Source organism: Mustela lutreola, chromosome 6 (genome assembly GCF_030435805.1).
Source record: "Mustela lutreola isolate mMusLut2 chromosome 6, mMusLut2.pri, whole genome shotgun sequence".
Classification (NCBI taxonomy): Eukaryota; Metazoa; Chordata; class Mammalia; order Carnivora; family Mustelidae; genus Mustela; species Mustela lutreola.
Window position 1 is genome coordinate 86,569,135 of NC_081295.1, and position 27,756 is coordinate 86,596,890.

Sequence of the window (27,756 nt, forward strand, 5' to 3'; positions counted from 1 at the left end):
CCGGCGGAAAGGAAGCCCCTGGCTCCTCCCACTGGCTGTCTCCACCCCGCTCCCCCTACTCCCCGACAACTTCCTCAGGGCTTCCAGAAGTTCCTCAGGGCTTCCCTCTTCTTCCTCTTCCCCGACAACTTCCCTCAGGGCTTCCAGAAGTTCTTTCTCCCAGAACAGCAGTTACTCTCACAGACCCTCTTTCCTTTCGGGATGCTCCAGACATCCCCCCCCCCCCACCTATGGTGAGTCCAGGACTGTGTGCTGCTGCCACCCCCCTTCCCAACAGTGACATCAAAGTTCCTTTGGGGCTGGGGCAATCCCCTCTTCCCACCCCTACTCTTTAAGGGCATCAGGGAAGTAAAGTCTGCACAGCCTGGCTGTAAGAAGGGAATCTGAGGGTAGCCTGTGCACCACCCGCCGCCCCCCAAACCCTGCCCACACTGTGTTGGGCACAGTGATGAGAGGTGGATCTAAAGGCAGGTAAAATACAGAGTCCCTATAAAGCGGGTGACAAAGATACAGGAGGCACAGGGAACAGCTATGGGCCCAAGTTGGCCCAGGGACACACGGTTCTAAGAGACTAGTGATTCCGAACAAGGGCCGTGGGGGCTGCAGGAGTGGGAGGAAAACTCAAGACCCTCCACTAAGGGCTCCACCGATCCATTTGTCCTGGTCTCTCTGCTCTTCTCCCAACCTTAGTTCTTCCGGCGCGACCCTCCGGATCGAGCTCGGGAATGAGGAGAGGTCTTGGGGCGGGGCAACCCCGCACGGCGGCTCTTTCTTATACTAGTCACTAGCAGCTCTTGGGGTTACTCGAAAGTAACCGGAAACGGGAGGGGTCTTACGGGTAGTGTGACCTTGGACAAGTCCCAAGCGCTGGTCCAGCCCCAGTTTCTTCTGGGGTAGCCTGAATGGGGGGGGGGGGGATGGTCTGGCTTTCCTTAGCCAGAGGAACTTGGGGGAACCTGGGGGAGGATGGGGGGCGGGGGTTGGGGGGACGAGGGGACCCGCGGCGCTGGGTGCTGGTGGCAGGCTCCTGCGCTTCTCAGTCCGACTGGTCCTCTCCCGGAGCGCAGCACCCGGTGCCCGCGGTCGGGGTCCGACAGGTGAGAGGTGGAGGAGGCCCCGGGCGGCTGGGGCGGAAAACGCGGGACCCCGCCAGCCCTTCCCGCGGGCGGGGCGGCCCCGCGTCGGCTCCTCCCCCGGCGCCGCCGGCCGCCCGGGATCAGTCGCCGCGCGCGGTTCCGCAGGTGGCAGCGATGGCCCGGTCCTGAGCGCCCCGCCATGGCTCGCGCCCCCAGCCCGCTCTGCCTGGCGCTGCTGCTGCTCGGGGCGGTGGGCAGGGTCGGCCCCCGCCCCCAGGTGAGACCCGTGGCCCCCGGGGGTTGGGGAAGAAGGCGGGGGGCCCTGAGGGTTGCGGGCGCCGAGTCCCGGCAGGGGCGGCCGGGACTTGAGCGAAACTCCGCGACCGCAGGTGGAGGGAACCGAAGCCCTGAGGGGGGAGTAGGCACTGGAGAGTTGGGCGCTCTGAGCCGGGGGCTCAGACGGCGGCCGGAGGCGGAGGCTCGGACGGCGGCCGCGCCCCCTCCCTCGCCGCTCCTGTCCCCCACCCCCAACCAGGCCACCAGCTGCCCGGCAGCCGCCCTGCGCTGACTTCTGCGCCGCATCTCCCCAGACCACTTTCCCAACTCATGCTCCTCGCAGACTCGTGCCCGCGGCCCTGGCACGGCCCCGGCTCGCCCCCTTCCCTGACCTCACCTCTCCCACCACGTCCCTGAGCCCTTCCCGCGGTGTGCCTGCCCTTAGCCCACCCCTCTCGCTCCTCAAAGACCCCAAAAGGCTCCGGGAAGACGGAGAGGGCCAGGGTGTGGACACCCAGCTCCATTACCCCCTCACCAGCCCCCCAGCACCGCCTTTGACTCATAGCCCCAGGGACCCTGCGGTGGCAGCTGGTTGTCCTTCTTTCTGACCTCCCAGATGGAACTTGAGTGCCCCCTCCCCCAGCCCCTGCGGCAAACACGTAAGGAGGCTCCCAGCGCCTCTGGGAGCAGCCGGGTCCCCTTTACACACTTGTGTGACCCCCCCATTCTGACTAACCTGGTTGACAACATATACCAGAAGGCATACTGGGACAGGCAGAGACACCTTGGTCCCCTGGATGCCACTGAGGAGCAGACCACAGATAGACCCCTGCAGCCCCTCTCTGTGGTTCTCATTGCCCTCCCTGCCTTTCCTAGCTGCAGGCTCCTGGGCTGGGGGCTGTAGCCAGCCTGCTGGCAGAGTGGGGAGTTGTCCAAAGATGTGAGACGTTACAGCAGAGAGGAGGCGCAGGCTTGGGTGGCCTGTCTGGTGTCAAGGGAAATATCTCTTCCTGCGGCCTCTGGTTCCTACCTCAGATCTGAAGAACTGAGAGCTTTGGGGGAGTGGAGCTCTACAGGCCTTGGAATTTGTCCCACCACGGGTGGGGGACATGGTGAGGGGCCATTGCCTTGGTAAAGGCTGACTTGAGCCTGGCTGAGAATCCAGATGTGGACAGATGCCAGCCCATGTCAGCCCCCCAACCCCAAATTCTTTTCCGTATTCATTCCTTCCCTCTACCTGTCTCCCATCCCAGCTACTGACCCTAGCTACAGGAGACACCCCGGCTTCTCCAGCACTTTCCCACAGTCCCTCAGCCAGGCCTTGACTTCCGTGGTGTACTTGGCATCTCTCAGGAGCCAGGACCGCAGAGACATTAGCATGACGGCCTCTTGGGCTCATCTTCACTGCCTCCGAGTTGGAACTGGGACTGGATGGAGGTGGAGAGCCCTCCGGCCACCTCCCATCCTGCTCCAGGCAGGTTTGCAGACCCGGTTTGGACTGAGGGAAGAGGGCAGGTTCTGGAGGCTGCCTGTCTTCTCCCCAAAATTCCTTTTCCCAGAAGAATCTGGTTCCTTGAACCTGCCCTTACTTCTGATCCCCTCACTCCTCAGCCCTGGGTCAGTGCAAAAGCCAACTATCCTGGAACCCTAACAGGCCTGGGAGGGCAGAGCAGGACAGGAGGAGCTAGGCTCTGAGCAAGGAGATGGAACTTTCCAGGGCTGTTCTTGTTGCGGGGGTGGGGGGTGGGCAGAGGGGCTAAGCCTCCCTGGCCATCACAGTGATCTGAGCAAAGGGGCTTTGAGGTTAGACTGCAGTCCTGTGACACAACCTTATGCCCATGTAGAACATTCTAGAAATGGGTGAATTTTGCTTTCTGTTTTCTGTTCATGAGGTCAGCAAGACTAGGGGTATGCAGACACTGAGAGAAAAACGGGTGAGAGGCTGGGCTGGTGCCTCAAACCTGCTTCCTGGAAGGAGGAACACAGAGTAAGCTGTCCACTGTCAGATCTGGCTAGGCTGTAAGTGGCTTCCTTGCAGGCAGGTGGATGACCAAATTGACCTCTAAAGAAGGGGGCCTAGGCCACTCCTTCACTGTTGCTGAAAGGACCACCCCCTTCCCCTATTCCTTACCTCCCTAGGACCCCTGTGAGGGAGCTAGTCTATGAGGAGACAGGTATGCCTCTGAGACCCAAAATGAGAACCAGCCAAACCTGGGTTCACATCTCAGGTCTGCTCTTAGCTGGTGATCTTGGGTAGGACAATGACCATCCCGAACCTCAGTGTCCTCGTCTGTAAGCAGGAATCACAACGTCTACCACAAAAAGTTATGGAGAGGACTGAGCTACTGGAGCCCTGAAATGGCAGCTTTAGGCACATGGGGGAGCTGACCCATTTGTCCTCCAGAATCCAGAAGCCTTCTTCAGAAGGGCAGCCTAGGGCTTGGAGAGAGGCTGTGGGAGGCCTGAGCCTCCGCATTCTAGTGAAGGGTGGAGGGAGTCCGGGGTGCACAGCGGTCAGCATGGACTTTGTTCTGAGCTGGGCTCCCTCCCGGACACGGATCCCAGGTGGGAGCTGGGACAGGAGCCACCAAGAAACCACATCCTGCCCTCCAATTCCTTGCTCTGAGGAAAAACAGGCCCTTCCTTAGCTGCAGCCTGGCCCTGGGCAGATTCCTCTGGGTGTGTGTGTGAGAGTATGTGTGTGTGATAGAGAGACACAGAAATACAGAGACAGAGACAAGTAGAGAGACATGGAAAGTGAGACCAGGGGGAGGAGGGTATAGGTTTTATGAGCCCCTGTTTCTGTGTGTACGTGTGTGTGATCCTGTGTGTGGCAGTCCGCTGGTGTGCGAGTCACGTGTGTGAAACATCTCAGCGTGTAATTGTGTGTCCAACAGTGTATATGTGTTTGCAACCCCATGGGTGATACTGTGTCTATGGGGAGGTCTACATGTGTGTGTGTGAGAGACAGAGAGATTTTTGTGTAAATGGGTGTCTGCCGGGATGTGCCAGCACATGGGTGAGAGAGAGTGTGCTCATGATAGAATGTGTGTTTCCCTGTGTACGTGTGTGTGACCACGTGGGTCGAGTATATGTTCAGTCAAGAAGGGGGTATGTGTATGTGCGCACGTGTGTATTGGGGGCAGTGTCTCAGCATGTGAGTGTGTTCCTGACAACCTGTGTGTGTGTGTTTGTGTGGAGGGGGGAGACTGTCATGTAAGCATGTGCTCAACGGTGTGCATGATAATGTGTGTGACAGTATATCTGTGTGAGGGTTCCTGAGCATATGACAGTGCGGGTCAGTGTTCTTTTCCCTGCCCTCTGCTCATGTCTCCGGAGCCCTTAAGAAAAAAAATAATGAGGTCAAGGAACCAGGGGTTGGCAGCCCCCACCCTTCCTGGGCACAGGGGCCAGGGTGATGGTTTGGGCAATGGGAGGTGGACAGAGAGGAAGGAGGCTGGGGGTAGGGGGCGGGACTGCTGGGGAGGGTAGGGGCCGCATCATTTGGGAGGTCCCAGAGTTTTCTTGTGGATCGCTCTTCCTCCTTTGGGGTCCTCTCCCATTTTTCCCATTTCAGTGGCCCAGAGAGACCAAGGTCTTGTTCCTCCTTCCCTCAATCAAAAAAGTTCCCAGAAAAGGAAGGAACTTAATTTACACTGAGAAACCAAACTGGAGGAGGAATTGTTTTTAGGTTGGCACCCAGTCTTTGCAGACCGAGTACCTTCCTAGGGAGAAGGGAAGACTCCGCCACCTTGAGAGCATCCACTCTATCTTCATCCTTCCCTGACTGCCTTTCCTTCTTTCACCGCCCACCGGTACAGGGCTGGAGAATTCAGAAAGATATTCACCTACTTTATGTTGCTGGATCTGTACAGTAACTCTTTGGGGAGAGCAATACGCCCATTTTATAGATGAGGAAACGGAGGCCCCAAAGGATTAAAGTGAATCCTGTCAATCCCACATTAACAGCCAGAACTGGGATTTTAAACCCAGGACTTGTGGCTCTCTGTCCAGTGCTCTCTCCAGCACGCCACTCCCTCCTGGCATCCTCTTTCTCACCTCCTGCTTCCTCCCGAAACTCCCTGAATCTGAGAGATGCTCCTCCTTATTATAACCTTCACTGGGCATCGTCTCCATTTTATCCCCTCATCCCCTTCCGAGAGATCTCACAAAGCCTGGCAGGTCCGGATTCTAAAACCTTCCAAGCTGCCCTCACCTGGCCCCATAGCCCCCACCGCTGCCCTTTTCTCTGGGCCATCTCTGCCGTCTCCACGACCGTGTCCTTCCCATCAGCAGCATCCGAAGCTCTGCCTCATCAGTCTTGGAGCGGGGACTCGTGCCAGAGGAGGGTGAAATGGGACAGGGCCTGCCGCTTCTCACGGCTCCCTGCCCACGGACGTTGAGTCCTGAGCCTCCCCACATGGGTTTGCGGCTGGAAGCTGCCACACACTAAGCGGAATGACTGGTCCTTGGCAGGAAAATGTGTTCATTTTCTCCTGGGAGATTGCTGATCCTGGAAGTGAGGGAGGGGTAGCGCCCAGACTCCCCAGGAGGCCAGGCTGCACTGTCCACTCTGTCTTTCCCTTCTCTTGTAAACAGCAGAAGTCCTGAGAAGGGCTGCCTTGGCTGTACAGTTTCCATGGGCCAGGGGCCCTTCTAAGCATTAACTCACTTTTAATTCTCACAACAATCCTGGGGGCGGGGGATAGGTAGGGACTACTATTATTCCCATTTTACACACATGTAAGCTGAGGCTAGAAGTTAAAACTCTTGCACAGGGTAACAAACTTAATCTGTGGGGGAGTCAGGGCTGGGCCTAGATCTGAGCCCAAAGCCAGGGCTGTTCACCCTCCACGGTCTTACTGTGTTCACCTGAGCACTTGGGCTCTGCTTACTGCTGGTCACCATCCTTGTCCCAGACCAGAGTCTCATATCTACCCCAGTCCTGGCCCCTGCTCTCTCCCTGGCCCAGAAATTTCTTTGGAACACCAGCCCAAGGCCTTTCTCTGCTGACAGGAACTGTCCCCACCTCTGCATTTTGGTTCCTGCTGGGTCATCCTGCTGAAATACCCACCCTCCAATCTTGCTAGCCCAGTGTCTTCCTCAGCTCACAGTCCGCAGAGTCCCCTAGAACTAGAACCTGGCCCCAAACACCCCCTGAGCGCTTTCATCCCTTCTTTCTCTGTGATGTCCTGCTAAGCCCTTGACCTGACCCACCCCCAAGTAGCCCGAGGACTGTTTCAGGCTAGGGCTCTGCCTTTCCACTATGTGTTCCCCATCTCCCTCATCCTCCCAGAGCCTGGCACAATATGACTTCCATAAACACCAGATGGGGGCGAGGCCAGAGGTCCTGGTAGTTTGTGCTATATATGCAGTGGGGGGAGGGAGGGGGAGGGAAAAGTGCAGTGAGGAGTTTGTGGAGACCCTGGGCTCATGTGGGAAGAAGACAGAGGACCCAGACTGTCAGGAAGCTCTCTCTCTCTCAGGGGAAAGATATTCCCTCCCTTCAGGGAGCCGTAGTTTGAGAGGGGACACCGCTCTGCCCTCAGGGAGCCCCAGTCTGAGGGGGGAGACCTAGCCCTCCCTTCAGGGAGCCCAGTCTGAGGGGGAACACAGCCCAGTCCTCAGGGAGCTCCAGTCTGAGGGGGAGACACAGTCCTGCACTCAGGGAGCTCCAGTCTGAGTGGGGAGACCCAGCCCTGCCCTTGGGGAGCCCTAGTCTGTGGGAAGACACAGCCCTACCTCAGAAAGCCCCAGTGTGAGGTGGGAGAGATACAATCTTGCCCTCAGGGAATCTTAGTCTGAAGACAGTTTTACCTCAGAAGCTCTGCTCAGAGCAGGTGACAGGGCTCCCTCTGTCTTGAAATGCCCTGGAGTGTTTGTGACCAGGTTCGCCATCATGATGCTGTCCTTAGCCTTTAACCTCATTCCTATCCATACCCTGAGAATTCTGGTTTCCATCAGCTTCCTTTTCCCCACTCCCTGCCCCAGACACACCTGCCCCATTTCCCAGCTGTGACCGTGACCTTGCTTCCTTCCTGCTTTCCTTCTAGAAAGGGAGATCAAGGAGAATTTCTTCCCAGTCTTTCTGCCCTTTTACCACCAGCTGCTGTGTTGGGGGTCCAGGGGTGGGGTAGAAGGAAAAGGGGTGGAGAGTGGGATTGATCCACCGGGACTGGCTGTAGTGAAAATTCTGCTGACCTTTCCGTTGTAGCTAAAAATCAAGACACTGCCTTCACTACTGTTGTGTTTTATTCCTTGTTCTTTTATTTGTTTTTTAAAACAAATCACTTGACCTTTGCCCTCAGAAGAGCTCCTTCAGGTGACACTCCTTGTAGCCTCAGCACACTAACTCCTAGAACACGGCTGGGGCTCTAGCAAGCCCCTTCCAGAAGCTTCCACTGGGGGCAGGGATGAACACAGGACAACCTGTGTCTTTGTGGGAGGTGTCCTTTAAACCAGGGCAAGATTACCCAAAACCAGATCCAGCATGTGCTTAGGGCACCACCACCAAGTCAAGGGTACAAGCTTCAAAAAAGTAGCTATTTTGATTTCAGCACACGTGTATATTTTCAAAAAGCGAAATTTTGTTTTCAATTATGTATGAACCTTAAATTTTGTACAAGGGGCTCCCTGGTCATTTCAGCATCTGCAGCCTCCAAATGAGGAGTATTTAGAATCTTAAGCCTGTTCAGGAAAAAAACACAAATTAAAAAGGAACACCGTGGGACGCCTGGGTGGCTCAGTTGGTTAAGCGGCTGCCTTCAGCTCAGGTCATGATCCCAGCGTCCTGGGATCGAGTCCCACATCGGGCTCCTTGCTTGGCAGGGAGCCTGCTTCTCCTTCTCCCTCTGCCTCTGCCTGCCACTCTGTCTGCCTGTGCTTGCTCTCGCTTCTCTCTCTATGACAAATAAATAAATAAAATCTTTAAAAAAAAAAAAAAAAAAAAAAAAAGGAACACCGTCCCTGGACCTATCTTAAAGAAGTGAACAAAAATTTCTTTTTTTTCTCAGAAGGGTCATTTCTCACGTGGGTGGGTCTGCTTGGGTCTCTGTGCTAAAAAGCCTGTTGTGTCTACCTTATCTAAAACTTGAGGTTCATGTCCCCCTTCCTCACAGATTGGGGGACCCATCCCATTGCAAGCCTGAGCTCCTTTTTCTGGTACTTTTCTGACCCCATGTCCTCAGGACTTCTTCAGGTGGGGAAGCTGAGCTGAATATTTGATCTCTATTGTTACATTAGAAAGGGACAATGCGGGGGGGCGGGGGGGAGGTCCTGTTGGCCTCCCAGATAATGGCTGTGTATTTCAGGAGGGATGCTAATGATGTAGTCTTACCGGGCTCTGCTCCTTATGTGGCTTCAACTGAACTCCTCTCCCACTCTGGGCCAGCGTGTCCCCTAATGGAATGGTTGAAAGTGCAGGAACCTTGGTGGCAGGCTGACTGGGCACTGGGAAAGGAGTCTATGGCAATCATGAAGTCTTGGGCCCTCAGGAACTCTGCCTTCTCGGTGAGGTCAGAGACCATGAATGGACACCCTCTCCTCCCCCGTCACCCACTCACTCCCCAAAAGCATCATTTCAGTTGATATTTGCTGGCCGCTTCCTACACACCAAGGTATGTGCTTGTCTATCGGGGGGGATAAAGATGTAAAAATATCCACCTGGAGCCCCCCTGTGGTAGGACTTGCTCTGTCCCCCTCTTGGACATAGCCAGTGCCTGAGGGAGTTTGGGGCTCTAAGGTACCCTGGAGTTGATGAAACCCAGTGTGGGGAACAGGGGGTAAGAGAGAGATTGGCTGGACCCAAAGGGCCTCCATTTCTCCCCTCCCCGCACAGGGTGCCACTGTGTCCCTCTCGGAGACAGTGCAGAAGTGGCGAGAATACCGACACCAGTGCCAGCAATTCCTGACTGAGGCTCCCCCACCAGCCACAGGTGAGTCCAGGTGGGATTTCCTGGGGACTTTGAAGCCCCACTCCCCAAGTCATGGCCAGGCATCCTCTGCCTCTCTAGGATGCCACATTGGCCCTAGGCCTTGGGGTGCCGTCTTATTCCTCCTTATTTTCGGGAGCAGGGACCTGGCCTTTCCATTCTTGGCCTTCCTTCACACTTCCTGGCCTGTGCAGGGGCTGGAGGCCCAATGAACATGTTTATAGGAAGCATTGCTTCAGGGGAGATTGGAGCCAGATGGGCCTAGGTTCAAATCCTGGCCCTGTGATCATAGCGCGTGACCATAGGCAGGTTATTCTAGCCCCATGAGCTACTGTTGCCCCCTTGCCTGAGACAGAGACTTTAAGACCACTTATGTACCATGCACAGGGATGGCACAGGGATCCATGTGACATAACATTGTTGGTCCCCCAAAGGCCCTGTGGGCTCAGGATCAACCCCATTTCACAGATGAGAAACTAGACAGTAAGTAACTTGCTCCAAGTTCCACGGCTGCTCGGGGCCTGTGTCCCCTTGCACAGTACCTGCCAGGTGGGAAGAGTGCTGACCATACAGTAAGTGCCCAGCAGAGCTTAGCAGGGTACAGGTTTGGGCCCATCAGCCTCCACAGCAGGGAGTGGGGAGGAGTGCGACTAGCAGACCAGGCAGGAACTCAGAGACTCTCTCTTCTGTCCCCAGGTCTGTTCTGCAATCGGACCTTCGATGAGTATGCCTGCTGGCCAGACGGGCTGCCAGGCTCGTTCGTGAATGTCAGCTGCCCCTGGTACCTGCCCTGGGCCAGCAGTGGTGAGTCCTCTCTCCGAGGTGGAGTTGGAGCACTGCTGCCTTTCTGCCTGACTCAGTACTCAGGACTCAGAAGGTGTTTAGGCCTCCTGATGGGTGTCTCTCTGCCTGTCTTTTCCTGGGAGGGGGTTGTGGGGAGCCTCGGGTATAGCCTAGGCTAGGGCCTGTGCTGGCGCGGGAGGAGAGGGAGAGAGTGTGGGGTTTGACTTAAGACAGACATGTAAGCCCCCTCCATCCAGTAGTCAGGAAAGGAGCTGGGTGGGAACAGATCCTAGGGTTGGGGAGTGTGTGTGTGTGTGTGTGTGTGTGTGTGTGTGTGTGTGTATGTGTGTGTATAGGGATGTGTGTTTGTAGGGCCACCTACCTCGTCATGGTGCCCGGCCACCTCCTGACTCCAGTGGTTCACTGGTCAGATGAATACAGATGAGATGAGAGCTTAGGGCAGTGGTGATGTTGTCCCTCCCACGACGCCCCTCACCCCTACCGCCAGTGGGCTTCCCTCCCTAGCTCACTCCTGCCTGCAAGGGATACCCTGCCCTGGGAGAGGTATGTCGTTGGAATGCAGGGACCTACGGAGGGTGCAGGGGGTGCTCTGACTGGAGAGGTAGCCAGTGCACCCCCACTGCCACCCACCTGTCCTGGGCACCAGAGAGGTTAACAGGGGACCAGCACCTTTGCCTCGAGGAGCTCATAGTCTCAGTAAAGGAGAAAAGTCACTCTCATAATAAAAATAATAGCCAATACTTACTGACTACCTACGCTGTGCCAAATCTGGTATCTGGTATCTGGTACCTCAAAGCAGGTATACCATTTACTCTTTACAGCCACCTCATGGTTATGCTTGTTGTACAGATGAGGCAATTGAGGCCCCAGAAAGAGGAAACCACTTGCTTCAGATGATGTAAATGGTAGACCCACTATTTGAACCCAGACTGTGCTCTTAAACACTGTGTCTTGAAGAGGCCTCCAAGGAGAAGCCAGCCCAGAAGCAAGTGGGAGAATGAAGTCATACTGTGGGAATCCAGGGGTCTTCCTGGAAGAGGTGGCCCCTTAATGGAACATCAGGGCCCCTGGCAAGGCCTGGCGGTAGACGTCCCCTCAGAACGAAGGACTGACGTCAGATGAAGCCCAGAGAGGGGTGTTGAGGAGGTTCTTTCCTTCTCAGTCTTCCAGTACACCCACCTCCTCCCCAAGGTGCGCAAGGAGAGCCAGGGCTTAGAGACAGGTAAGATGCAGAGTAGACCAGTGGCCTCTCCCACAGCACTTCTGTGGCCTATTGTAATCACTTTATATCCCTACACTCACTTACTCCTCCCATGAGCAAGGACTCTGATTATGGTCTCATTTTACAGAGGGGGGAAACTGAGGCACAGAGATGCCAAGTGCCTTTTCCAAGCTCACAAGCTAGGGAGTAGCAGACCCAGGAATCCCTTCCAGAATCTCATTAGAATTGGTGGAATTTCTACACCAGGCTCCCTTGAGTGTGCACACACTTGTGTGTGTGTGCCTATGTGTATGTTCCTGTGTGTGTGGCTCTGGGCATGAAGACAGGTGAGCAGCCTGGGTCTGCTGGCTGGGCACACTCCAGGAAATGGCAGTGAGCTACCTGCCCTCTCTACAAATGAAAGAGTTGAGTCCTGCAATCTAACAGTTCTTGTCAGTGCTCTGAGTGGCTCTGGGATCCTCAGCAGATGCCCGGACCTCTTTGTGCCTCAGCTCGCTCGCTTGGAAGACGGGATAAAGCCAGGTGATAAGGGTACGAGGAGGATTGCAAGTTCTTGAAAAACGGCTGCTGTTGAGTTTTTCCACCCATCCTCCTTATCTGCCCCACCTCCCCAAATCCACAGGCTTGCTCTGCCTCTCGGGGATTTGGGACTGGCTGCTCGGCCAGCCTGGGCTGGGCCTCTAGACCCCAGGGAGCCAGGCCCCGGACAGGGCCCATCACTCAGCACTAAGCTGCCCCCAGCTCTGCCTGCCCCTTGCGGCTCCATCCATCACCTTTAATTTTATTTGAGCAGGAAATAGGTCCTGGTGGTGCCCGTTTATGAGCGAACACAGTTTTATTGCTTTCTCCATGAAGATACTGGCCGCTGCCCAGGCCCCCTGCCAGGCTCCGCTCCCTCCCCTGACTCACCATGCTAATTCACTCTGTTTTCTGATGCTCAGGATCACAGGCTCTGCCTTTCTCTCTCCTCTCCCTGAGTTGGGGACCTGCAGAGCCATCATCCACCGTGGACTCCCACAGTACAGTTGCCCGTTCGGCTTGTCCTGCTGGTCCCCTTGGCAGCGGCCCGCCCCAGGGACTTCCCTGACACCCACCAGGCCATGTGGAAGCAGGAAGGGGCCAGACCTGGAGTTTCTTGGGCTGATCAAGGGAATGGCCTATGGAGAAACTAGATTCCGAATGACACAGTTAGGGGTGAAGAGAAGGACCGGGGTGTCGTAGGCAGGGTCGTGGCAGGGAACACACTCAGCTGAGAATCTGAAGAGAATTTAATGGAGGGGACATTTGCCAAGGTGGGCACGGTTAAAGGGCCATGAAGGTATAAAGCACCAAGGATTGTAAGAGGAGGAAGCCTTAGCATTCCTGGACCCGAGTGGAGCCCGCATAGGGCCTGGGGCCCCATGGCAGCCGGAGGTGGTGGTGATGGAGAGCCCACCCAGCAGGGATGTGGCCACAGAAAGGCCCTCCTACCTTTTACTTGTGCCTCCCACTGGGCAAACCCGTAGAGGGCAGGGAGCCCAAGCGATGCTGTCCGCACAGGTCAGTCTTCTGGAGTGCAGGGCAGGGCAGAGGGATATGTGACCACAGAAAGAATTAAATTCAAAACAATGACCAGACACTCGGGTTAGGTCCATGTCAGGAGATGGGGGTGCCGGTGAGACCTCAGGAGTGTGTGAGTGTGTGCATTGAGGAAAAGGGGGTGACCCCTCACCACAGGGCTGAAGAGGTCAGCTCAGCAGCTCAGGCAGTGGTGCTGAGGAAGGTCAGAGCCCTCTTTTTTACCTGGGGTATGGCATCAGGAAGGCTTCCAGAGAGAGGGGGCATCAGCACCAGGTGTGAAAGAACAGAGAGATGGAGAAAGGGGAAGGAGGGCCCTCTGGGAGGGGAGAACAGCCAGGCATCACCTTGGAGATGGAGCTGGGGCCAGGCCTCAGGCCTCAGAGCCACCTGACATCCAGGGATAGGACGCCAGCCAAACCCTTGACTTCTGAGCCGTTTCACTCAGCATTTGGGACCCCAGAGGGCAGAAGCAGATGACTCAAGGAAGGAACGTGTTCAGAGGAGATGCCTGGCATTAATAAGACTTTGTGAACCAGAAGGCTTGAGTGGCTGCCGAGAGCCCGTTGCCGCCTGAGGGCCATCTAGCAGCCTCGTTTACCCACAAACAGCCGATCCGCTCGTTATAAATCATTCCAGTCTCATTAGCGGCACCCCCTCCTGATCTGTACCTGTTTGTTAGTTTAGTTCTCATTAGAGGAAAGTCATAAAAGGCTTTTAAGATGGCCTATAACTCACAATTCTCAGAAACTCTGACAGGTGCCTCCCTTGAATCTTGTCAAGCCCAGGAGCTTTCTTGACAGGCCGGCAGGCCAGTGTTGCCCCAGGGAGACCAGGGCCAGAGCTTGGCCCTGGAGGAGTGGTGGCTGAGGTGGTGTCCTGCCCCAGCCCCAGCCTCACTGAGGGAGTGCTTTCTGGAGGAACTGGGGTGGGGGCAGCCACAGGACTTTTACTGTGACCATGTCTTAAAGGCCTCCTACACACCAGGCACTTCTCATGCTTTATCTCCTAATCCTCACGCCACATACCTGGGACACCATTACGGTTCCCATTTTACAGATGAGGAAACTGAGGCCCAACGAGGTCTGCCCGAGGTCCCACAGCTGGCTGAGGGCAGAGCTAGGATTTGAACTTGGGTCTGTGTAGTTCAGAACCTGAGCTCTTCTGCGCCATGACTGACACACTACACCTGTCCCCCAACCCAAGCTGAGAGCTTTCTGTTCCAGCCCTGCCTTTGACCCTCGTTCCACTACACTGGGGCGGGCCTAGGACTCCCCACCCTGAATCTGAGCCCTCCGGTCTGTCAGCTGGGGCCTAGTAGCCCTTGCTGGCCGCTGCTGTTGCCAGGGTGCCGGAGCTAATGGATTCATGAGCAGCTCTCCACAGCCCTGAGAGCCCGCATCCACGTGGAAGGGCGGCTGTTAGCTTGATTACAGACGCCGCTGCAGTTTCCGGGCGGGGAAGTGTTTAATTGGGGGTTTTATTTCCAGCACCAGGGTCCGACTTAATGAAATATCCCTGGGCCTCCTGGCATGCGGCCGGCGGCCTCCTGGTGTTGACAAGACCAGAGCCAAGCCCCTGGCTGTGATTTACCAGCCGCTCCTGGGCCAGATAAAGCTGAGCTGATAAGCAGGGCTGGGCGCGGACCCACCCCACCTCCAGCCAAGATGGGCATCTGGGGACCAGAGGCCTGGCCAAGAATGAGTCCTGGCTTTTAATACTGGCCACTAATGAAGGGTAATTGACAGACACACTCTCATGGGCTCCCTGAGCTTCTCAGGGACACAGTGATCCCTTGACATGGTGCCAGTCACACATCTGGGCGTGTACCACCTCCCCATCTTCCGAGCTGGCCCTGGACAGAAGGCCCAAGAATGGGGCACACTGCTGGGGATCCACACTGGCTAGAGGACCTGAGGGGAGGATGCTGGGAATGTTAGCAAACTGAAGCCCAGAAGAAGGGCAGACAAGAAATGGCACGTGGCCACGGTTGACTGTTAGCAATGAGCTTGGCTGTGAACTTATGATCTCTGAATGTAGAGAGCTGGGGCTCTGGATCCTGACTCTGCTACTTCCTGGCCGGATGAACTTGGGCAAGTCACCTGGCCACTCAAAGGCTCAGTTTGTCCATCCATAAAATGGGACTTGCCACGCCTACCTTGGAATGTGATTGTGTTGTTCAAAGGTGTCAGGCATGCCGCAGGTCAGTGTGTAGCTTGCAGAGAGGCTGTATAAGGTGCATGTGGAGAGGGAAAGCAATTGTGGGTGCACCTGTGTTACCTGTGTTACTGGTGTCACCCTGCTGTGGGCTGAGGACTGGGTAGAGTGGTGGGTTTTGCCCCATTGCCATATCCTGTCCCTTCCCCCTGGGCCCTCTGTCTCCTTTCTCCTTCCCCTGCTGTCAGGAGAATGGGTTGCCAGTGAGGGCTCTGACGTCAGTCTCACTCCCTATGGGGTCAGCCCAGATCCCCATCACTCCTCTGACACTATGCCGCCACTGAAGACTGGCTTGGCCTCATCTCAGAAGATTCAAGCTCTGGTGAAGAATTCCAGACATCCATGCAGCACATGAGAGAGGCACTGGGTCCCGAGAGGAACCCTTCCAGTTGCTAAAACCAGACCTTTCCCTGCCTTTGTTTTGGCCTGATTTTTTTTTTTTTTTAAGATTTTATTTATTTATTTGACAGAGAGAGAGGTCTCAAGTAGGCAGACAGAGATAGAGAGGGGAAGCAGGCCCCCTGCCGAGCAGAGAGCCCGATGCGGGCCTCAATCCCAGGACCCTGAGATCATGACCTGAGCTGAAGGCAGAGGCTCAACCGACTGAGCCACCCAGGCGCCCCTGCCTGATTTTGTTCATAAACATACTTGAGGGCTATTGGGACTCTGCTCTTCTCACTGCTGGAAGTCCCGCCATTAGGTTGTCAGGTTTTTGTTTCTCTTCCAGGTTAAGTGTCTTAGAATGCAGATCCTTCTAGAAGCAATGATGCTGCAAGCTAATTTGCCCTACTGTATTGCCAGATACTTCTGTCTCTTGAAGAGGGCCTTGGTTCAGGGCTTGTTTATGAAAGAGAGTGGGAGAAAGGAGAAGCGTGAACAGGGAAGCAGCCGTGGGTGACTGGAGGTCGGTGGTAAGGAAGGACGAGGGTCTGACTGACAGCCCCTGCAGGTGTCTGACATACCAGGAGTGGACAGACTGGTAGTTTGTGAACTGCAAGACAGACCCCTGGTCTAGATGGCTGCATCCCTACTGGGCCGTTTCGGGGCAGGCCCTGGGGTCGTGGGGCTCCCATCATGCCCACGTGTGAACGAGTCTCTTCCCACACACAGTTCTCACTGCTGCGGCTCCACCTGGAAACTTCTGACCAGGGCCTCCTAAAATTCTCCATTTTCCCTCCCTCCCTCCCTTGGCACCTTCATCTCATAGCTGTCTTTAACATCTTTTCGTCCTTTAGAATTTTTAAATCTTTTAAATTTCCTCCTGGCTCCAGTTTCCCTCATGGATCTCCCGGGGGCTAACCTAACCCTGTTTTGACCCCGGTTTCCTAGTCCTGGGGTCAGACTTCCATTTACCTCCAGAGAGGTAAGGAGACATTTCCTTCCAGGCACAGGTAAGCCCCTCATTCCCTCTCATGACCTCTCAGTGAACCGGGGGCCCGAAGCCACCGACCTCCCTGGGCAGGGAGATGGCGTGTGGTAGACTTGATGTGAAAGGGCGTGGGCGTAGAGAACGTCCTACCCCCAGCTCTGTGGGGCCTGTGTTTGTTCTCTCCCAGTTTACATTTATGCTGTATCTTTCTGAGGACTGTTTTTTTTTCTGTGAGAGTCTCCATTCCCTGAAGCCAGAAACTGTGCTTCTTCCTTCAGGCTGGGAGCTCTCTGAGGACAGGGGCTGGAACTCTCCCTCCTTTCAGACCGGGAGGTCTCTAAGGACTGTCTGTCGCTATATCCAACATCCCCATTGAAGGGAGGAGCTGGGTCCCTTTGAGTGGAGTGTCCCCAAGGGTTGTGCCTCTATCATGGAGCAGACATCTGATTGAGGATCATTTAGAGATCATTTAGATCAGGCCATCTTTGAGGATAGGAGTGTGTCATTTTTATCAGATTAGGACTTCCTAAAGGCAGGGCTATGTCTCCTCCCTCAGACTGGGGCTCCTCAAGGACAGAGCTATGTCTTCCCCCTCGGACTGGAGCTCCCTGATGGCAGGGCCGTGTCTCCCCCTCAGACTGGAGCTCCCTGAGGCAGGGCTGTGTCTTCCTCCCTCTCAGCTCTGTAGGCATCTGTTGCAGGGTCTGTCCTGTCTGTGGAGTGTTGGAGGGAGCCAGGGACTGAGTCCCGAAAACCAGAAGTCACAGTGGGTGTCTGTGGAGCTGTCAGGTGGTCAGCGCCAGACCTTGTCAGGAGTGTGATTTGAGGCTAGAAGCAGGACATGGAAATAGGCTAGAGTTGTCTCGTCTCAAAAGCGTGGCTTCATCAGACTGCATCCCAGGATGGCCAAGAGGAAAAGGCTGAGGTGGGGCCTGGTGGCTGCCTTTCCTGTCTTGGGCCACATAGGCACATGACAAGACAGGAGGACCTGAGTGTGTGTGTGTATGTGTGTGTGTAAGAGGTGTTGCTAACTCCTAAAGGCCAATCCTGGAGGAGCAGGGGTGACCCTTGGGAGGGGGCAGGAATGAAGGACCTGTGGCGTTAGGCCAAGGCACAGCTTGTGCGTCTCTCTGCCCAGTGCTGCAGGGCCGCGTTTACCGATTCTGCACAGCGGAGGGCCTGTGGCTGCGCCAGGACAACTCCAGCTCGCCCTGGAGGAACCTGTCAGAGTGCGAGGAGTCCAAGCGAGGGGAGAGAGTGAGTTGTAGATGGGGGCTCTGAGGCAGTGAGGGGTAGCAGGGTCCCAGCGTAAGTGGAGCTGGGACCGCGGGCATCTGGGGGGCTGGCCTGTGGCCATCTTATCTATCCTCCTGTCTCTGGGGCCTTTGCACACCATGCTCGCTGGGCAGAGGTGATGTGTGTTCACCCCACTGGCCTTTGGACAAGGCCCTAGACAGCCAAGGGCCATGGCCATAGGTTATTTTCTTTCTTACTTCTGGGGTCCCGTGTGCAGCCTGACTCAGGGCCCTGCCTCTGCCCCTGTCCCCTGGGGAAGGGGAAAGAGGGAAGGGGGAGAGGAGGGTGTGGGCTACCTCATGTGCACCATATCCCTCGTGTGCACACAGAGTTCCCCAGAGGAGCAGCTCCTGTCCTTTTCCATCATCTACACGGTGGGCTACACGCTGTCCTTCTCTGCTCTGGTCATCGCCTCGGCCATCCTCCTGAGCTTCAGGTAAGAAGTGGGGCCGGGGGGCGGGCTGGAGGTGCTGCTCCATCCCAACGCCCCACTCTGTCCCCAGATGAGGGAGCAGCAAATTAAAGTGACCATGCAGCAGGTTCTACTAAGAGATCTCTGGAGAGCCTGTCCTCTTCCTGCATACGAGGCTGAAAACATGGAATAGGACACAGTATGCTTGGTCTAATCTCTACTCTGTAAAAGCATGCTTAAAATACTGCAAAAAAGGAAAAACAAAAAAAAAAAAAAAAAAACAAATACCACATAAGGAATACACAAGGCACACCCCCCCAAACCTTAGTAGTGGGTGCCAGGATTAGGGGATATCCTCTCCTGTGAGCCTGCGAAGCTTAAGTAGGAATTCATTATGATTTTAGATAAGAGCTCAAGGATTTAGAGATTTTGCTTGCTCTCTTTGGAGCTTATCAGCCCCATAGAAGAGGTCTTCCTATGGCTAACCTTGATGAGCCATTCCTTCCTGAGGGCCCTCTTCTTCCCACTCCCTCTGCACTTGGTGGGTGTGTGGGAGGGGGCTGGGTTCAAGGTCAGGAGGCATTTTGAGTGCAGGGACCTCAGGCCACCAGCCAGCAGAAACAGGACAGGCTTTATTCCTCTTGCTGCCCCCATGGCACCTGGCACAGTGAATGCGGAGCCACAGTCAGTGCTTAATAAATGCATTCACTCAAAAAAATAAAATAAAATAAAATAAAATAAATGCATTCACTCAGTGAACATTCCCCCCCTGTATTATGAAGTATTTCTGAAAATAAAGTGGCTGCTACCGATCACTCATGGGCTCAATACCCAGCACAGTCACGCTGCCCTGGGGGGTCCCTCCCTGCCACTGCCTGCCACCCCCCCAACCAGAGGGAACCCCCGAAGGGGCTACTTATAATTCTGCATCTCTATACCTCTGCCACCTTTTTAGTATCTCTGAAAATATGTAGCTGCGGGTCTTGCATATTTTTAAGGGTGTGTTGTACAACCCCTTTTGCAATGTTATTTTTGGCCTGGTGTGGCGTGTTTTTGTGAGATTCATTTGTGTTGATACAGGTAGTTCTGTTTCATTTATTTTAACTGTCACTCCAGACTCTGTTGTATAACATGTTACAATTTATTTGTTATCACTTTAATGGGTACTTGAGGTTTTCCATTTTTTATTCTCCTCTGAATTACAAACCTGGCTACAAGCAACATTCTTACTTATGACCCCTTGTGTATTTCTCCCAGGGCGGGGGTGGGGGTAGGGGGGGGTGGCTGGGGCGCACACCTCTGAGTACCACATGATTTTGTTAATTTATTAGGTGAGGTTGCTCTCCAAAGTGGTCATATTTGCCCTCTTACCAGTAATAGATGAGAATTGCCTTTGCTTACCATCTTCACCAGTAGTTAGTAGTTTTACCTAATTGTGGCTAATCTGAAGTGTGTGAAATATCTTGTGATTTTAATTGGCACAGCCTAGATTCCTAGAGGGATCAAGCATTTGCATCTGTTTCATTCTGTGAATCACTTACTGCCATCCTTTGCTTTTTTTATTGGCGCATTTGGCTTCTTTTTTACTGTTTTGCTTTTCATTACATATTCTCGATCCTAATCCAGGGTATATCCTCTCTTAATCTGTGATTTATTTTCTCACTCACTTGGTGGTGGCCTTTATACCTGGAAGTCCTTAATTTTAATGAAATGAAACATATCCATGTATCCATTTTTATTGATAAAATCTACCAGTAAATGTTATTAATTGATACAGATTGATTTTGCCAATTGATTAGAAAAGACTATCAATTTCTTTTTCCCCAAAGACCAAATTCCTTTATGGTCTTGTTTAAGAAATCTTTCCTTATCCCAGGGTCATAAGTTCTGTGCATTCCTTCTGGCTCTTTAGTCCACCTGGAATTAATTTTTGTTGATATGAAATTAAGAGACTTACTGTTGTTTCTATATACACATCAAGTTAATTGCTTCAGTACCGCTTATGATAGCTCATCCTTTCCCCTTCGGGTTTAGGGCGCTTACTCTGTGATGCAGTGAGAGTTATCTTTGCCTGGGTTGCTTTCTGTCATCTGTATTCTTGCCCGTTGTTCTATTTATCTGTCTGATTGTCAGTATCATGAGGGCTTAACTACTATAAACTCATTGAAAACCTCAGTTCTCTTAAAGTAAAAGCCCACTTTGTGGTTCTTTAGGTGTGTCTGGTGTATTCTTGGCTCTTGGTTCTTTGTATGTTTTGAGAGTTCCAGGAAAACAAACAAACAAAAAACCAACCCTGTTGGAGTTTTTACTATGGCTATATTGAATTTATCAGTTACAGTGGCAAGAATTGCCACTCTCAAAATAGTGAGTCTTTCTGTCCGTGAATGTGGGATTTTAAGTCTTCTCTAACAATTTTAAGCAAGTGTTATTATATCCTCCATAGAGAACTTGCCCATCTTCTGTTGGACTTTTTTCTATGTAGCCAATTAAAAAATTGTAAGTGAATTTTTAAAATTTGTTTTTTTAAGTGTTTATTGCTGCTCTACATAAACGCACATCAGCAACCTTGCCAGATGAACTCTCCTAATTGGTTCTAATAATTTGTGTGTAGATTATCTTGAATTCTCAACGAAGATACTCTCCTGTATAAATAATGACAATTTTGTTCTTTTATTTCCAATTCTTTTTTTTTGTTCTTTAACAAAATTGAGGTGTGTGAAATATCTTGTGATTTTAATTGGCACAGCCTAGAATTTTGAGATTTTAAAATTCTATAAATAATGACAATTTTGTTCTTTTATTTCCAATTCTTTTTTTTCCCTTGCACTCTTCCAGCGGTCAGGATCTGGACTATGATGTTCAATAGACATGATGATAGCTTTGTTAGGCTAGGCAATCCTTATTTACTTGAATTTGAAGGAAATGCTTATAAAATTCCTCAGGTAAGAATGATGTTTGCTCCCGGTGTGGTTCGATAGCCCTTATCAAGTTAAGAAACGCCCTTTTATTTGCAGTTAGCTCTGCCTTTTTACTTGAAAGGATATTGAAACTGTGTCTAATACTTCCTGAATCCTGCCATGTGCTTCGCCCTAGCCCTCTGTGAGGCAACCCTGAGGCATGTGAGAGGTGGGTCCTTTCCTCAGGAAGTCTCTCTTGGGCCAAGGGGTCCTCACACACAAATCACTTGGCTTACACACGACTCTGTAGAAAAGAAGACGCCGTAGAAGGATGGATAGTGTGGACAGAGGGTGGCAGTGAGCCTTCAGTGAAACCTGAAGGCTTCGTGAAGAGGCAGGACTTAACATTGGGCCAAGAATTTTCAGGGTTATGAGGAAGAAGGGCATTTTCAGAGGAAGAAAAGATAGTCCCAGAGACAGGTGCATGCCGGAGGAGCTTTGTTAGCTTGAGAACTGAGGCTTGTGGAGCAAACCCACCGGCCATCTTGCCAGGAAGGAGCCCTGCTTTGTCCCACAGACACCTGCACTGCACCCGGAACTACATCCACCTGAACCTGTTTGCGTCCTTCATCCTGCGAGCCCTGTCCGTCTTCATCAGGGACGCGGTCCTCAAGTGGATGTACAGCACGGCCCCCCAGCAGCACCAGTGGGATGGGCTCCTCTCCTACCAGGTGTGTGGTTTGGACAGGAAGGGCCCCGGGGAGGGTTGCACAGTCAGGGAAGGCAGCCTCTCCCGGCCCACCCAGACCTGGCACAAAGAAACGCAAAAGCTGCCCCCACCTGGTCCTCAGGGAGCCCCCAGTCTGATGGGGACAGGCAGTCCCCCCTTGGGGTCCCCCAAGCTAAGGAGGTGGACCCTCTCCCTGCCCCTAAGGAGTTCTGTCTGACCCAGGAAGGGGATTTGGGAAACGGACCCAGGCTGGACTCCCAGCTCTGCTCCTTAACTAGCTGTAGAGCTTGGAGTGAGTCACTTAACGTCTCTGGGTCTCAATCTTCTTAGCTGTAATGGGGCTAATGGCTTCTGACACCACCGTAGCGATTCAGTGTGCTAAAGCAGGTCCAAGTTCTTAGCGCTGGCCCTGGCAAGAAGGCCTTAGCTCGCTCCTCCTGCATTCAAGGTGGGAGGGTAGAAGCTGGAGCAGGAGGGGGAGAGGGGCCAAGGGAGGCAGAGGGCAGAGCTGTTGTCCCCTGGGGACCCTTTCTCTGCCCCCAGGATTCTCTGGGCTGCCGCCTGGTGTTCCTGCTCATGCAGTACTGCGTGGCAGCCAACTACTACTGGCTCCTGGTGGAGGGTGTGTACCTGTACACACTTCTGGCCTTTTCCGTCTTCTCTGAGCAGCGCATCTTCAGGCTGTATCTGAGCATAGGCTGGGGTAAGGCCCACAGTCCTTCGTCTCACGCGCCCCTCCACCCCAGCCTGTGGCATGGGAAGTGGGAGACCCTGACCTCTCTCGGGACTGTCACCCTCAGGCCACCCCCAGGAAGCTGGCTTGGTACTGAGAACACACTGCTCGGCCAGTGGAGCCAGGCCTGCTGGATAACCCCAGATAATGGGGCTGTGGTTACCCTCCCCTCCCTGCACAACCCTTCCTACTTTATAGAAGCAGAGGCCTCCACCCTGTCTGACCAGATACACCACACACACACACACACACACACACACACACTCACACACACTGGCGGCCATGGCACGGTCCTCAGATAGCTCTAAGACCCTTGGGGAGGGAGCCCCAGGCCCTGAGGGAAATGGGAGAGTCCTGGAGCTCCAGGGAGGGTGAGTGCTGAGGGGCTGTGGTTCTGTCAGCCAATGATGATGAGGTGGGCTCCGAGGATCCTGGCAGGGCAGGGCTGGTTAGCCAGAAGCCCGCTGAGGAAGGGTGGACCGCGGATGCGCCAGGAGCCCAGCTGGAAATGTTCTAGCCAAAAAAGTTTGCAGAGAACCATTGTGTCTTTTTTTTTGCTGGAACATTTCTGGTTGTGCTTCTGCCTCTCGCCATGTGGGATTCTGATGAGGACAAGGGACTGTGACCCCCGCCACCGGAAGTCCCGCAGCCCCCACCCCCCACGACAGGGAAAACGAATGCAACGGGAGTATTCATTTTCAGGAGCCCCCCTGGGACAGAGCCAGAGAACCTTGCCCCTGGCCCTTCCGAATCTGCCCATGGCCCTGCCCCCCACCACAGGGCCCTGCCCTCCACCTCTAGCTTGCCATTCAGTCATTCCCTACTGTCATTCCTTCCTTCCCCTGCCTCAGGTTGCTCTGACCACTCTGCCCTGACCTCCGACCTCCGGGGACTTACGGCCTCAATCAAGGCCACGTGAAGTCCCCCTGGCATACAGGCTCCTCATCCATTCAGCCCGCCTCCTCAGGAAGCCTCCACTGGTTGTCTGGCCCTCTTAGCCTCCCTGTTCCTGTCCCCTCCCTACATTCCTTTCTGCTGGTATCCGTTAGCCACTTGGCTCTCTATGGCACCATTATAGAAGGAGGCCTCTAAAGGGAGTGATCAATATCTTGAAGACACTGAGGCTCAGATAGGGCAGGGTCTTACCGGCAGAGTAGGCCCTGGAACCAGGTCTCCTGACTCCCAGGCCCCGGGCCCCTGCTGCCTGTCATGGAAACTTCTCTGTCCTGTGCTACCTCTTGAATCCCCTGAAGGCCCAGCTGAGCAAGCTTGGGCCCCTGCACAAGTGGGCAGGTGGGCCTGGCCTCTGGGTCCAGCTCCCTGCTCCCACTCTTCCCTCCCCAAGGGCCCATCTCTCCCTGTTCTTCCTTCCTCCCCTTCTAGGCTAGGGCCGTCAACCTGGCAGAGGGCAGCTGGAGAGCCCTGCTGCTAGTTGAGGGTGGGTGGCTTTACATCACTGAGGGGAGCTCTGGGAAGGCTGTCCTTAGGGTGAGGGACCACACCTATCCATTCTGGGAAATAGCATCAGCGCTGTTAGTGCCTGTCTCCATGGCGACCTGAGGGCAGGAACAATCAGAGGGACCCTGTGATGTATGCAGAGGAGTGGGGGTGGTTGCTGGAGGATTGGTGGGGGCACATGGCATCCTAGGGGTTCCTGAGTGGGAAATGGGGGAGGGGCGCCCATCTTTTCCTACCACCTCATGCCGTGGCTCAGGGTCTGAGGGGGCAGAGGGGTAGGACCAGGGGGACCTTCCTTCCTTCTTGAGGGATTGGGATGGGAAGATACAGGGAAAGACAAAGGGGCAGGGACAGAGGACACAAAGACAGATCTGCAGAGAGCTCCATTGTGGGTCCTGGGGACCTAGCCCACGTTGGGGTGCTTGGAAACAACTTTCAGCTTCACGTGCTGGCAGGAGAATCAAAATGAAAACTCGGACACAGCTGGGGAGTCCCCAGAAAACATGTCAGCTTCTTTTGCCATCTGCCAGCAACAGGGTGTCCCCATAACACACCACAAAGAGGCTGCCTGGGGGAAGGCACGTGATGGAGAAGGGAACCATTACTTCTCAGGGCCAGTTCTATGTGTCTTACTTTGGGCTTTTCCCCCCTCCAGCCTATCTTGTTGACTTTCTAAGTAGCGGAAAGATGCAGCCAGCCGAGAGCATGTCGTGTTTGCATGTGGCATAGCTGTGCCCCCATTTTAAAAAAGGCTTTGTTAAGGAGAGGCTGATGAGTGAGTGATGTTCGCCGGGTCTTGTTGATAACATGAGTGAGCTCCCCAATCCTGGAGTGGGGTCTCAGGGAGAAAGGTCAGCAGGTGACTGGGAATATCCAAGAGGGAGGCATCCACAGGCATGCGTAGCTCAGGGAACTGGCAGGTTCTTGCCAGGAGACTTCCCCTGCTCTCACTGATAAGTCAATCCACTCGTCATTCCTTCCCTCCATCGTCTTTGAGCATCTTCTGTGTGGCGTGCTATGTTCTGAGGCCTTTGGAAGCCACCCGTCCCTTGTGCAGTCTCATGAGGGCCTGCTGGTAAAGCATCATGGATGCCCAGAGGTCTGGCTTATGTGACAATAAATGACCAGGGAGAAGGAGATCTGATGAAAACTGACGGTCAGCGGCTGTTTCCTCCGTCCCTGTCTTCTCTGTAATTCCAGGCATCTTTCCTGCTCAGGAGCTGCTCTTGGGGACATGGATCATAGCAACAAGAAAGGCTGGGGAAATGTGCTCTTGAGGGAGACCCCTTAAGGCCACACAGGCATAGGCATGGACTGCCCCCCCCACCACACACTCACATCATTGCACGCACACCTCAGTACACACATTCTTACCTAGCTCAGATGCCCGCATCTCCCACCCTGCAAGAGGCACCCGTAGGGACAGGCATGGGGAGCTGGTGCAGAAAGCCACTGAAGGTGGTTGGTGTAGTTGTGGGATGGCAGCCCTGCGTTCTAGGTTCTAGTCCCACCTCTGCCCTCCTGAGCTCCTGACTCATCTCTGTCCGTTGTGAGGATGGGCAGTCCATTTGGGCGGGTATCTGGGTTCAATGGGGCTGCATGCCTCTGGCTCCAAGTCTCTAACAGGGATGCAGTCAAGGTGTCACCCTGGGATGTTGTCACCACAAGTCCTCACTGGGGTTGGAGAGTCCCCCACAAACTCCCTTGCAAGGCTGTCAGGAAGCACAGGCCCTTTGCTGCCTGTTGGCTGGAGGCCTCCGCCCCTCACCACAGGGGCCTCCACAGGCTCTCTGAGCACCCCCACGACCTGGCAACTGGTGTCCTCCAGAGTAAGCAATCAGATTGAGAGAGAGAGCCAAGGCAAGCCTTTTCTAACCTCTTAAGACACTGTTTTATAACCTAATCTCAGAAGTGACATGCCGTCCCTTTTGCACACGTTATCGGTCATGCAGACCGATCCTGACACGGCGTAGGCTACCCCACGGTGTGAATACCGGGGGCTGGCGGCCGCGGGGGGCCTTCCTAGAGGCCACCTGCCACACCAGCTGAGTCTCAGCCGAGTGCAGAGTGTGGACGCTAGAGCTGTTGTTACACTGGGCCACTGTGCGGTTAGCTGGGCTCTTGGCCTCAAAGTCAGGGTCCCTACCTCCCCTCCAGGCTTCTGCTCAGCCACCTGCAGTGAGAGCAGGCAGGGCACAGGTGGCCGGAGGGACTTCCGGTGCCTGAAGGAGTTGACTGAGTTGGGCACAAGGGCCACAGCAGAGGGAGGAGGACATCAGAGGGTTGGCCTGTCCCCGCCTCACTTGCATGTTCTCCACACTCCATGGTCTTGTTACTTGGGTGTCTGCATCCTCACCCCTCAGCCACGACTTGCGGACAAGCTCTGACAGTGTGCCTGGGAGGGAGGGGCGAGGAGGTGAGGACAGATACAGCCGCAACATGGTGGGATCCTCTCTCTGAGGAAGAGTCTGGTATGTGGGTTGGGAAGTGGGTGTTCGTGCCGCCTCCGCTCTCCCGTGCTCCCAGACCAGCCTAGTTCCACACCTGCTAGGAAGTGGTTTTATGGTCAGGCAAGAGAAGGGCATGGAGGAGGAGAGGCCTGGGGAAGGAGAGGCCCCTGGGTGTGCCTGGTGCTGGCTCGGGCCTGCCAGCCCCTCTCCCCTCTCTCTCTCTTTCCCTCTCTCCTCTCAGGTGTTCCCCTGCTGTTTGTTATCCCTTGGGGCATTGTCAAGTACCTCTATGAGGATGAGGGGTGAGTGTCCTGCTCCTGGGTCCCCATCCTCAGACCCCACGGGATTCCTTGGCCCCTGGGGCATGTTGCTACTACCTGTTGGGAGAGTACACTGAGGGACCAGGAGCTTCCTTTACAGATTCAATTCTCTAGGACCCCTTCCCTGTCCTTCCCCGGGACTGTGTGATGGCAGATGGTGCTGGGTCCAAGGAGCATGTAGTGGCTTTTCTATAATAATTATGAAATGTCTCTGCTATTTTGTGTATAGTGCTAGGCACACACTTGAGTGTTTGTGGGTTCCTGAAGGGGCCATGTGTGTCTTTCTGACCATGTATTTAGGACTCTGGCTCTGGTGTGTGTGTGTGTGTGCGTGTGGCTTGAAGAACTCTGTGTGAGTCTGTGGGACTGGTTGTTGGGTGGCTCATGGTGGCCGTGTCTGTGTGCCCTGGGCCTGCTCTGTGAGCTGGGGGCTCTGTGTCTCCCCCTTCCCCTCCAGCTGCTGGACCAGGAACTCCAACATGAATTACTGGCTCATCATCCGGCTGCCCATTCTCTTTGCCATTGGGGTGAGTGACGGTGTGGGGGCGGGTGTGGCAGTTCTGGCATCCGGAGCTGCTGCGGAAAGGCCGGGAGATTGTGGGTGTTTTGAGAGGGCCCCCAGACGCCGCCTCCTGTCTGCCCTGCAGGTGAACTTCCTCATCTTTATCCGGGTCATCTGCATTGTGGTGTCCAAGCTCAAAGCCAATGTCATGTGCAAGACAGACATCAAGTGCAGGTGATGTGCCCGAGTTGTCTCTGCAGGGTCCCCTCGGCCCTTGTTTCCGGAAGAGACGGACAGATTCTGGGGTGCTGAGCTTGGGACCCCACATGAGCTTCTCCCCCCTGGGCCAGACTGGGACCCCAAGCCTTGTCCTTAGTCCTGGATCTGAGCAGCTCCTAGGCTTCTGGGGGTGTTGACCTCTACTTCCCCCTTGCCAGGCAGCCCAGCCCAGTGTGTCTTGGGTGGGAGTGTCTACTGCCCCAGATGTGGGGTCGGGGCACAGAAAG

At 54.5% G+C, this 27,756-nt stretch overlaps 1 protein-coding gene across 2 annotated transcripts in view; it reads left to right on the forward strand.

Moving 5' to 3' along the window:
- Nucleotides 1–1,225: 1,225 nt before the first annotated feature.
- Nucleotides 1,226–27,756, forward strand: part of GLP1R (glucagon like peptide 1 receptor) — a 36,779-nt gene continuing 10,248 nt past the window's right edge. For both annotated transcript variants that reach the window (XR_009354689.1, XM_059177847.1), the window contains exons 1-10: nt 1,226–1,353; nt 9,190–9,286; nt 9,980–10,087; nt 17,591–17,709; nt 18,078–18,184; nt 21,635–21,788; nt 22,331–22,490; nt 26,670–26,730; nt 27,206–27,275; nt 27,396–27,484. Coding sequence is in view for 1 of the 2 variants with exons in the window: in XM_059177847.1 (XP_059033830.1) it covers nt 1,276–1,353; nt 9,190–9,286; nt 9,980–10,087; nt 17,591–17,709; nt 18,078–18,184; nt 21,635–21,788; nt 22,331–22,490; nt 26,670–26,730; nt 27,206–27,275; nt 27,396–27,484 (1,043 nt within the window). In the remaining variant the exon portion in view is untranslated. The remainder of the gene's footprint in view (nt 1,354–9,189; nt 9,287–9,979; nt 10,088–17,590; nt 17,710–18,077; nt 18,185–21,634; nt 21,789–22,330; nt 22,491–26,669; nt 26,731–27,205; nt 27,276–27,395; nt 27,485–27,756) is intronic.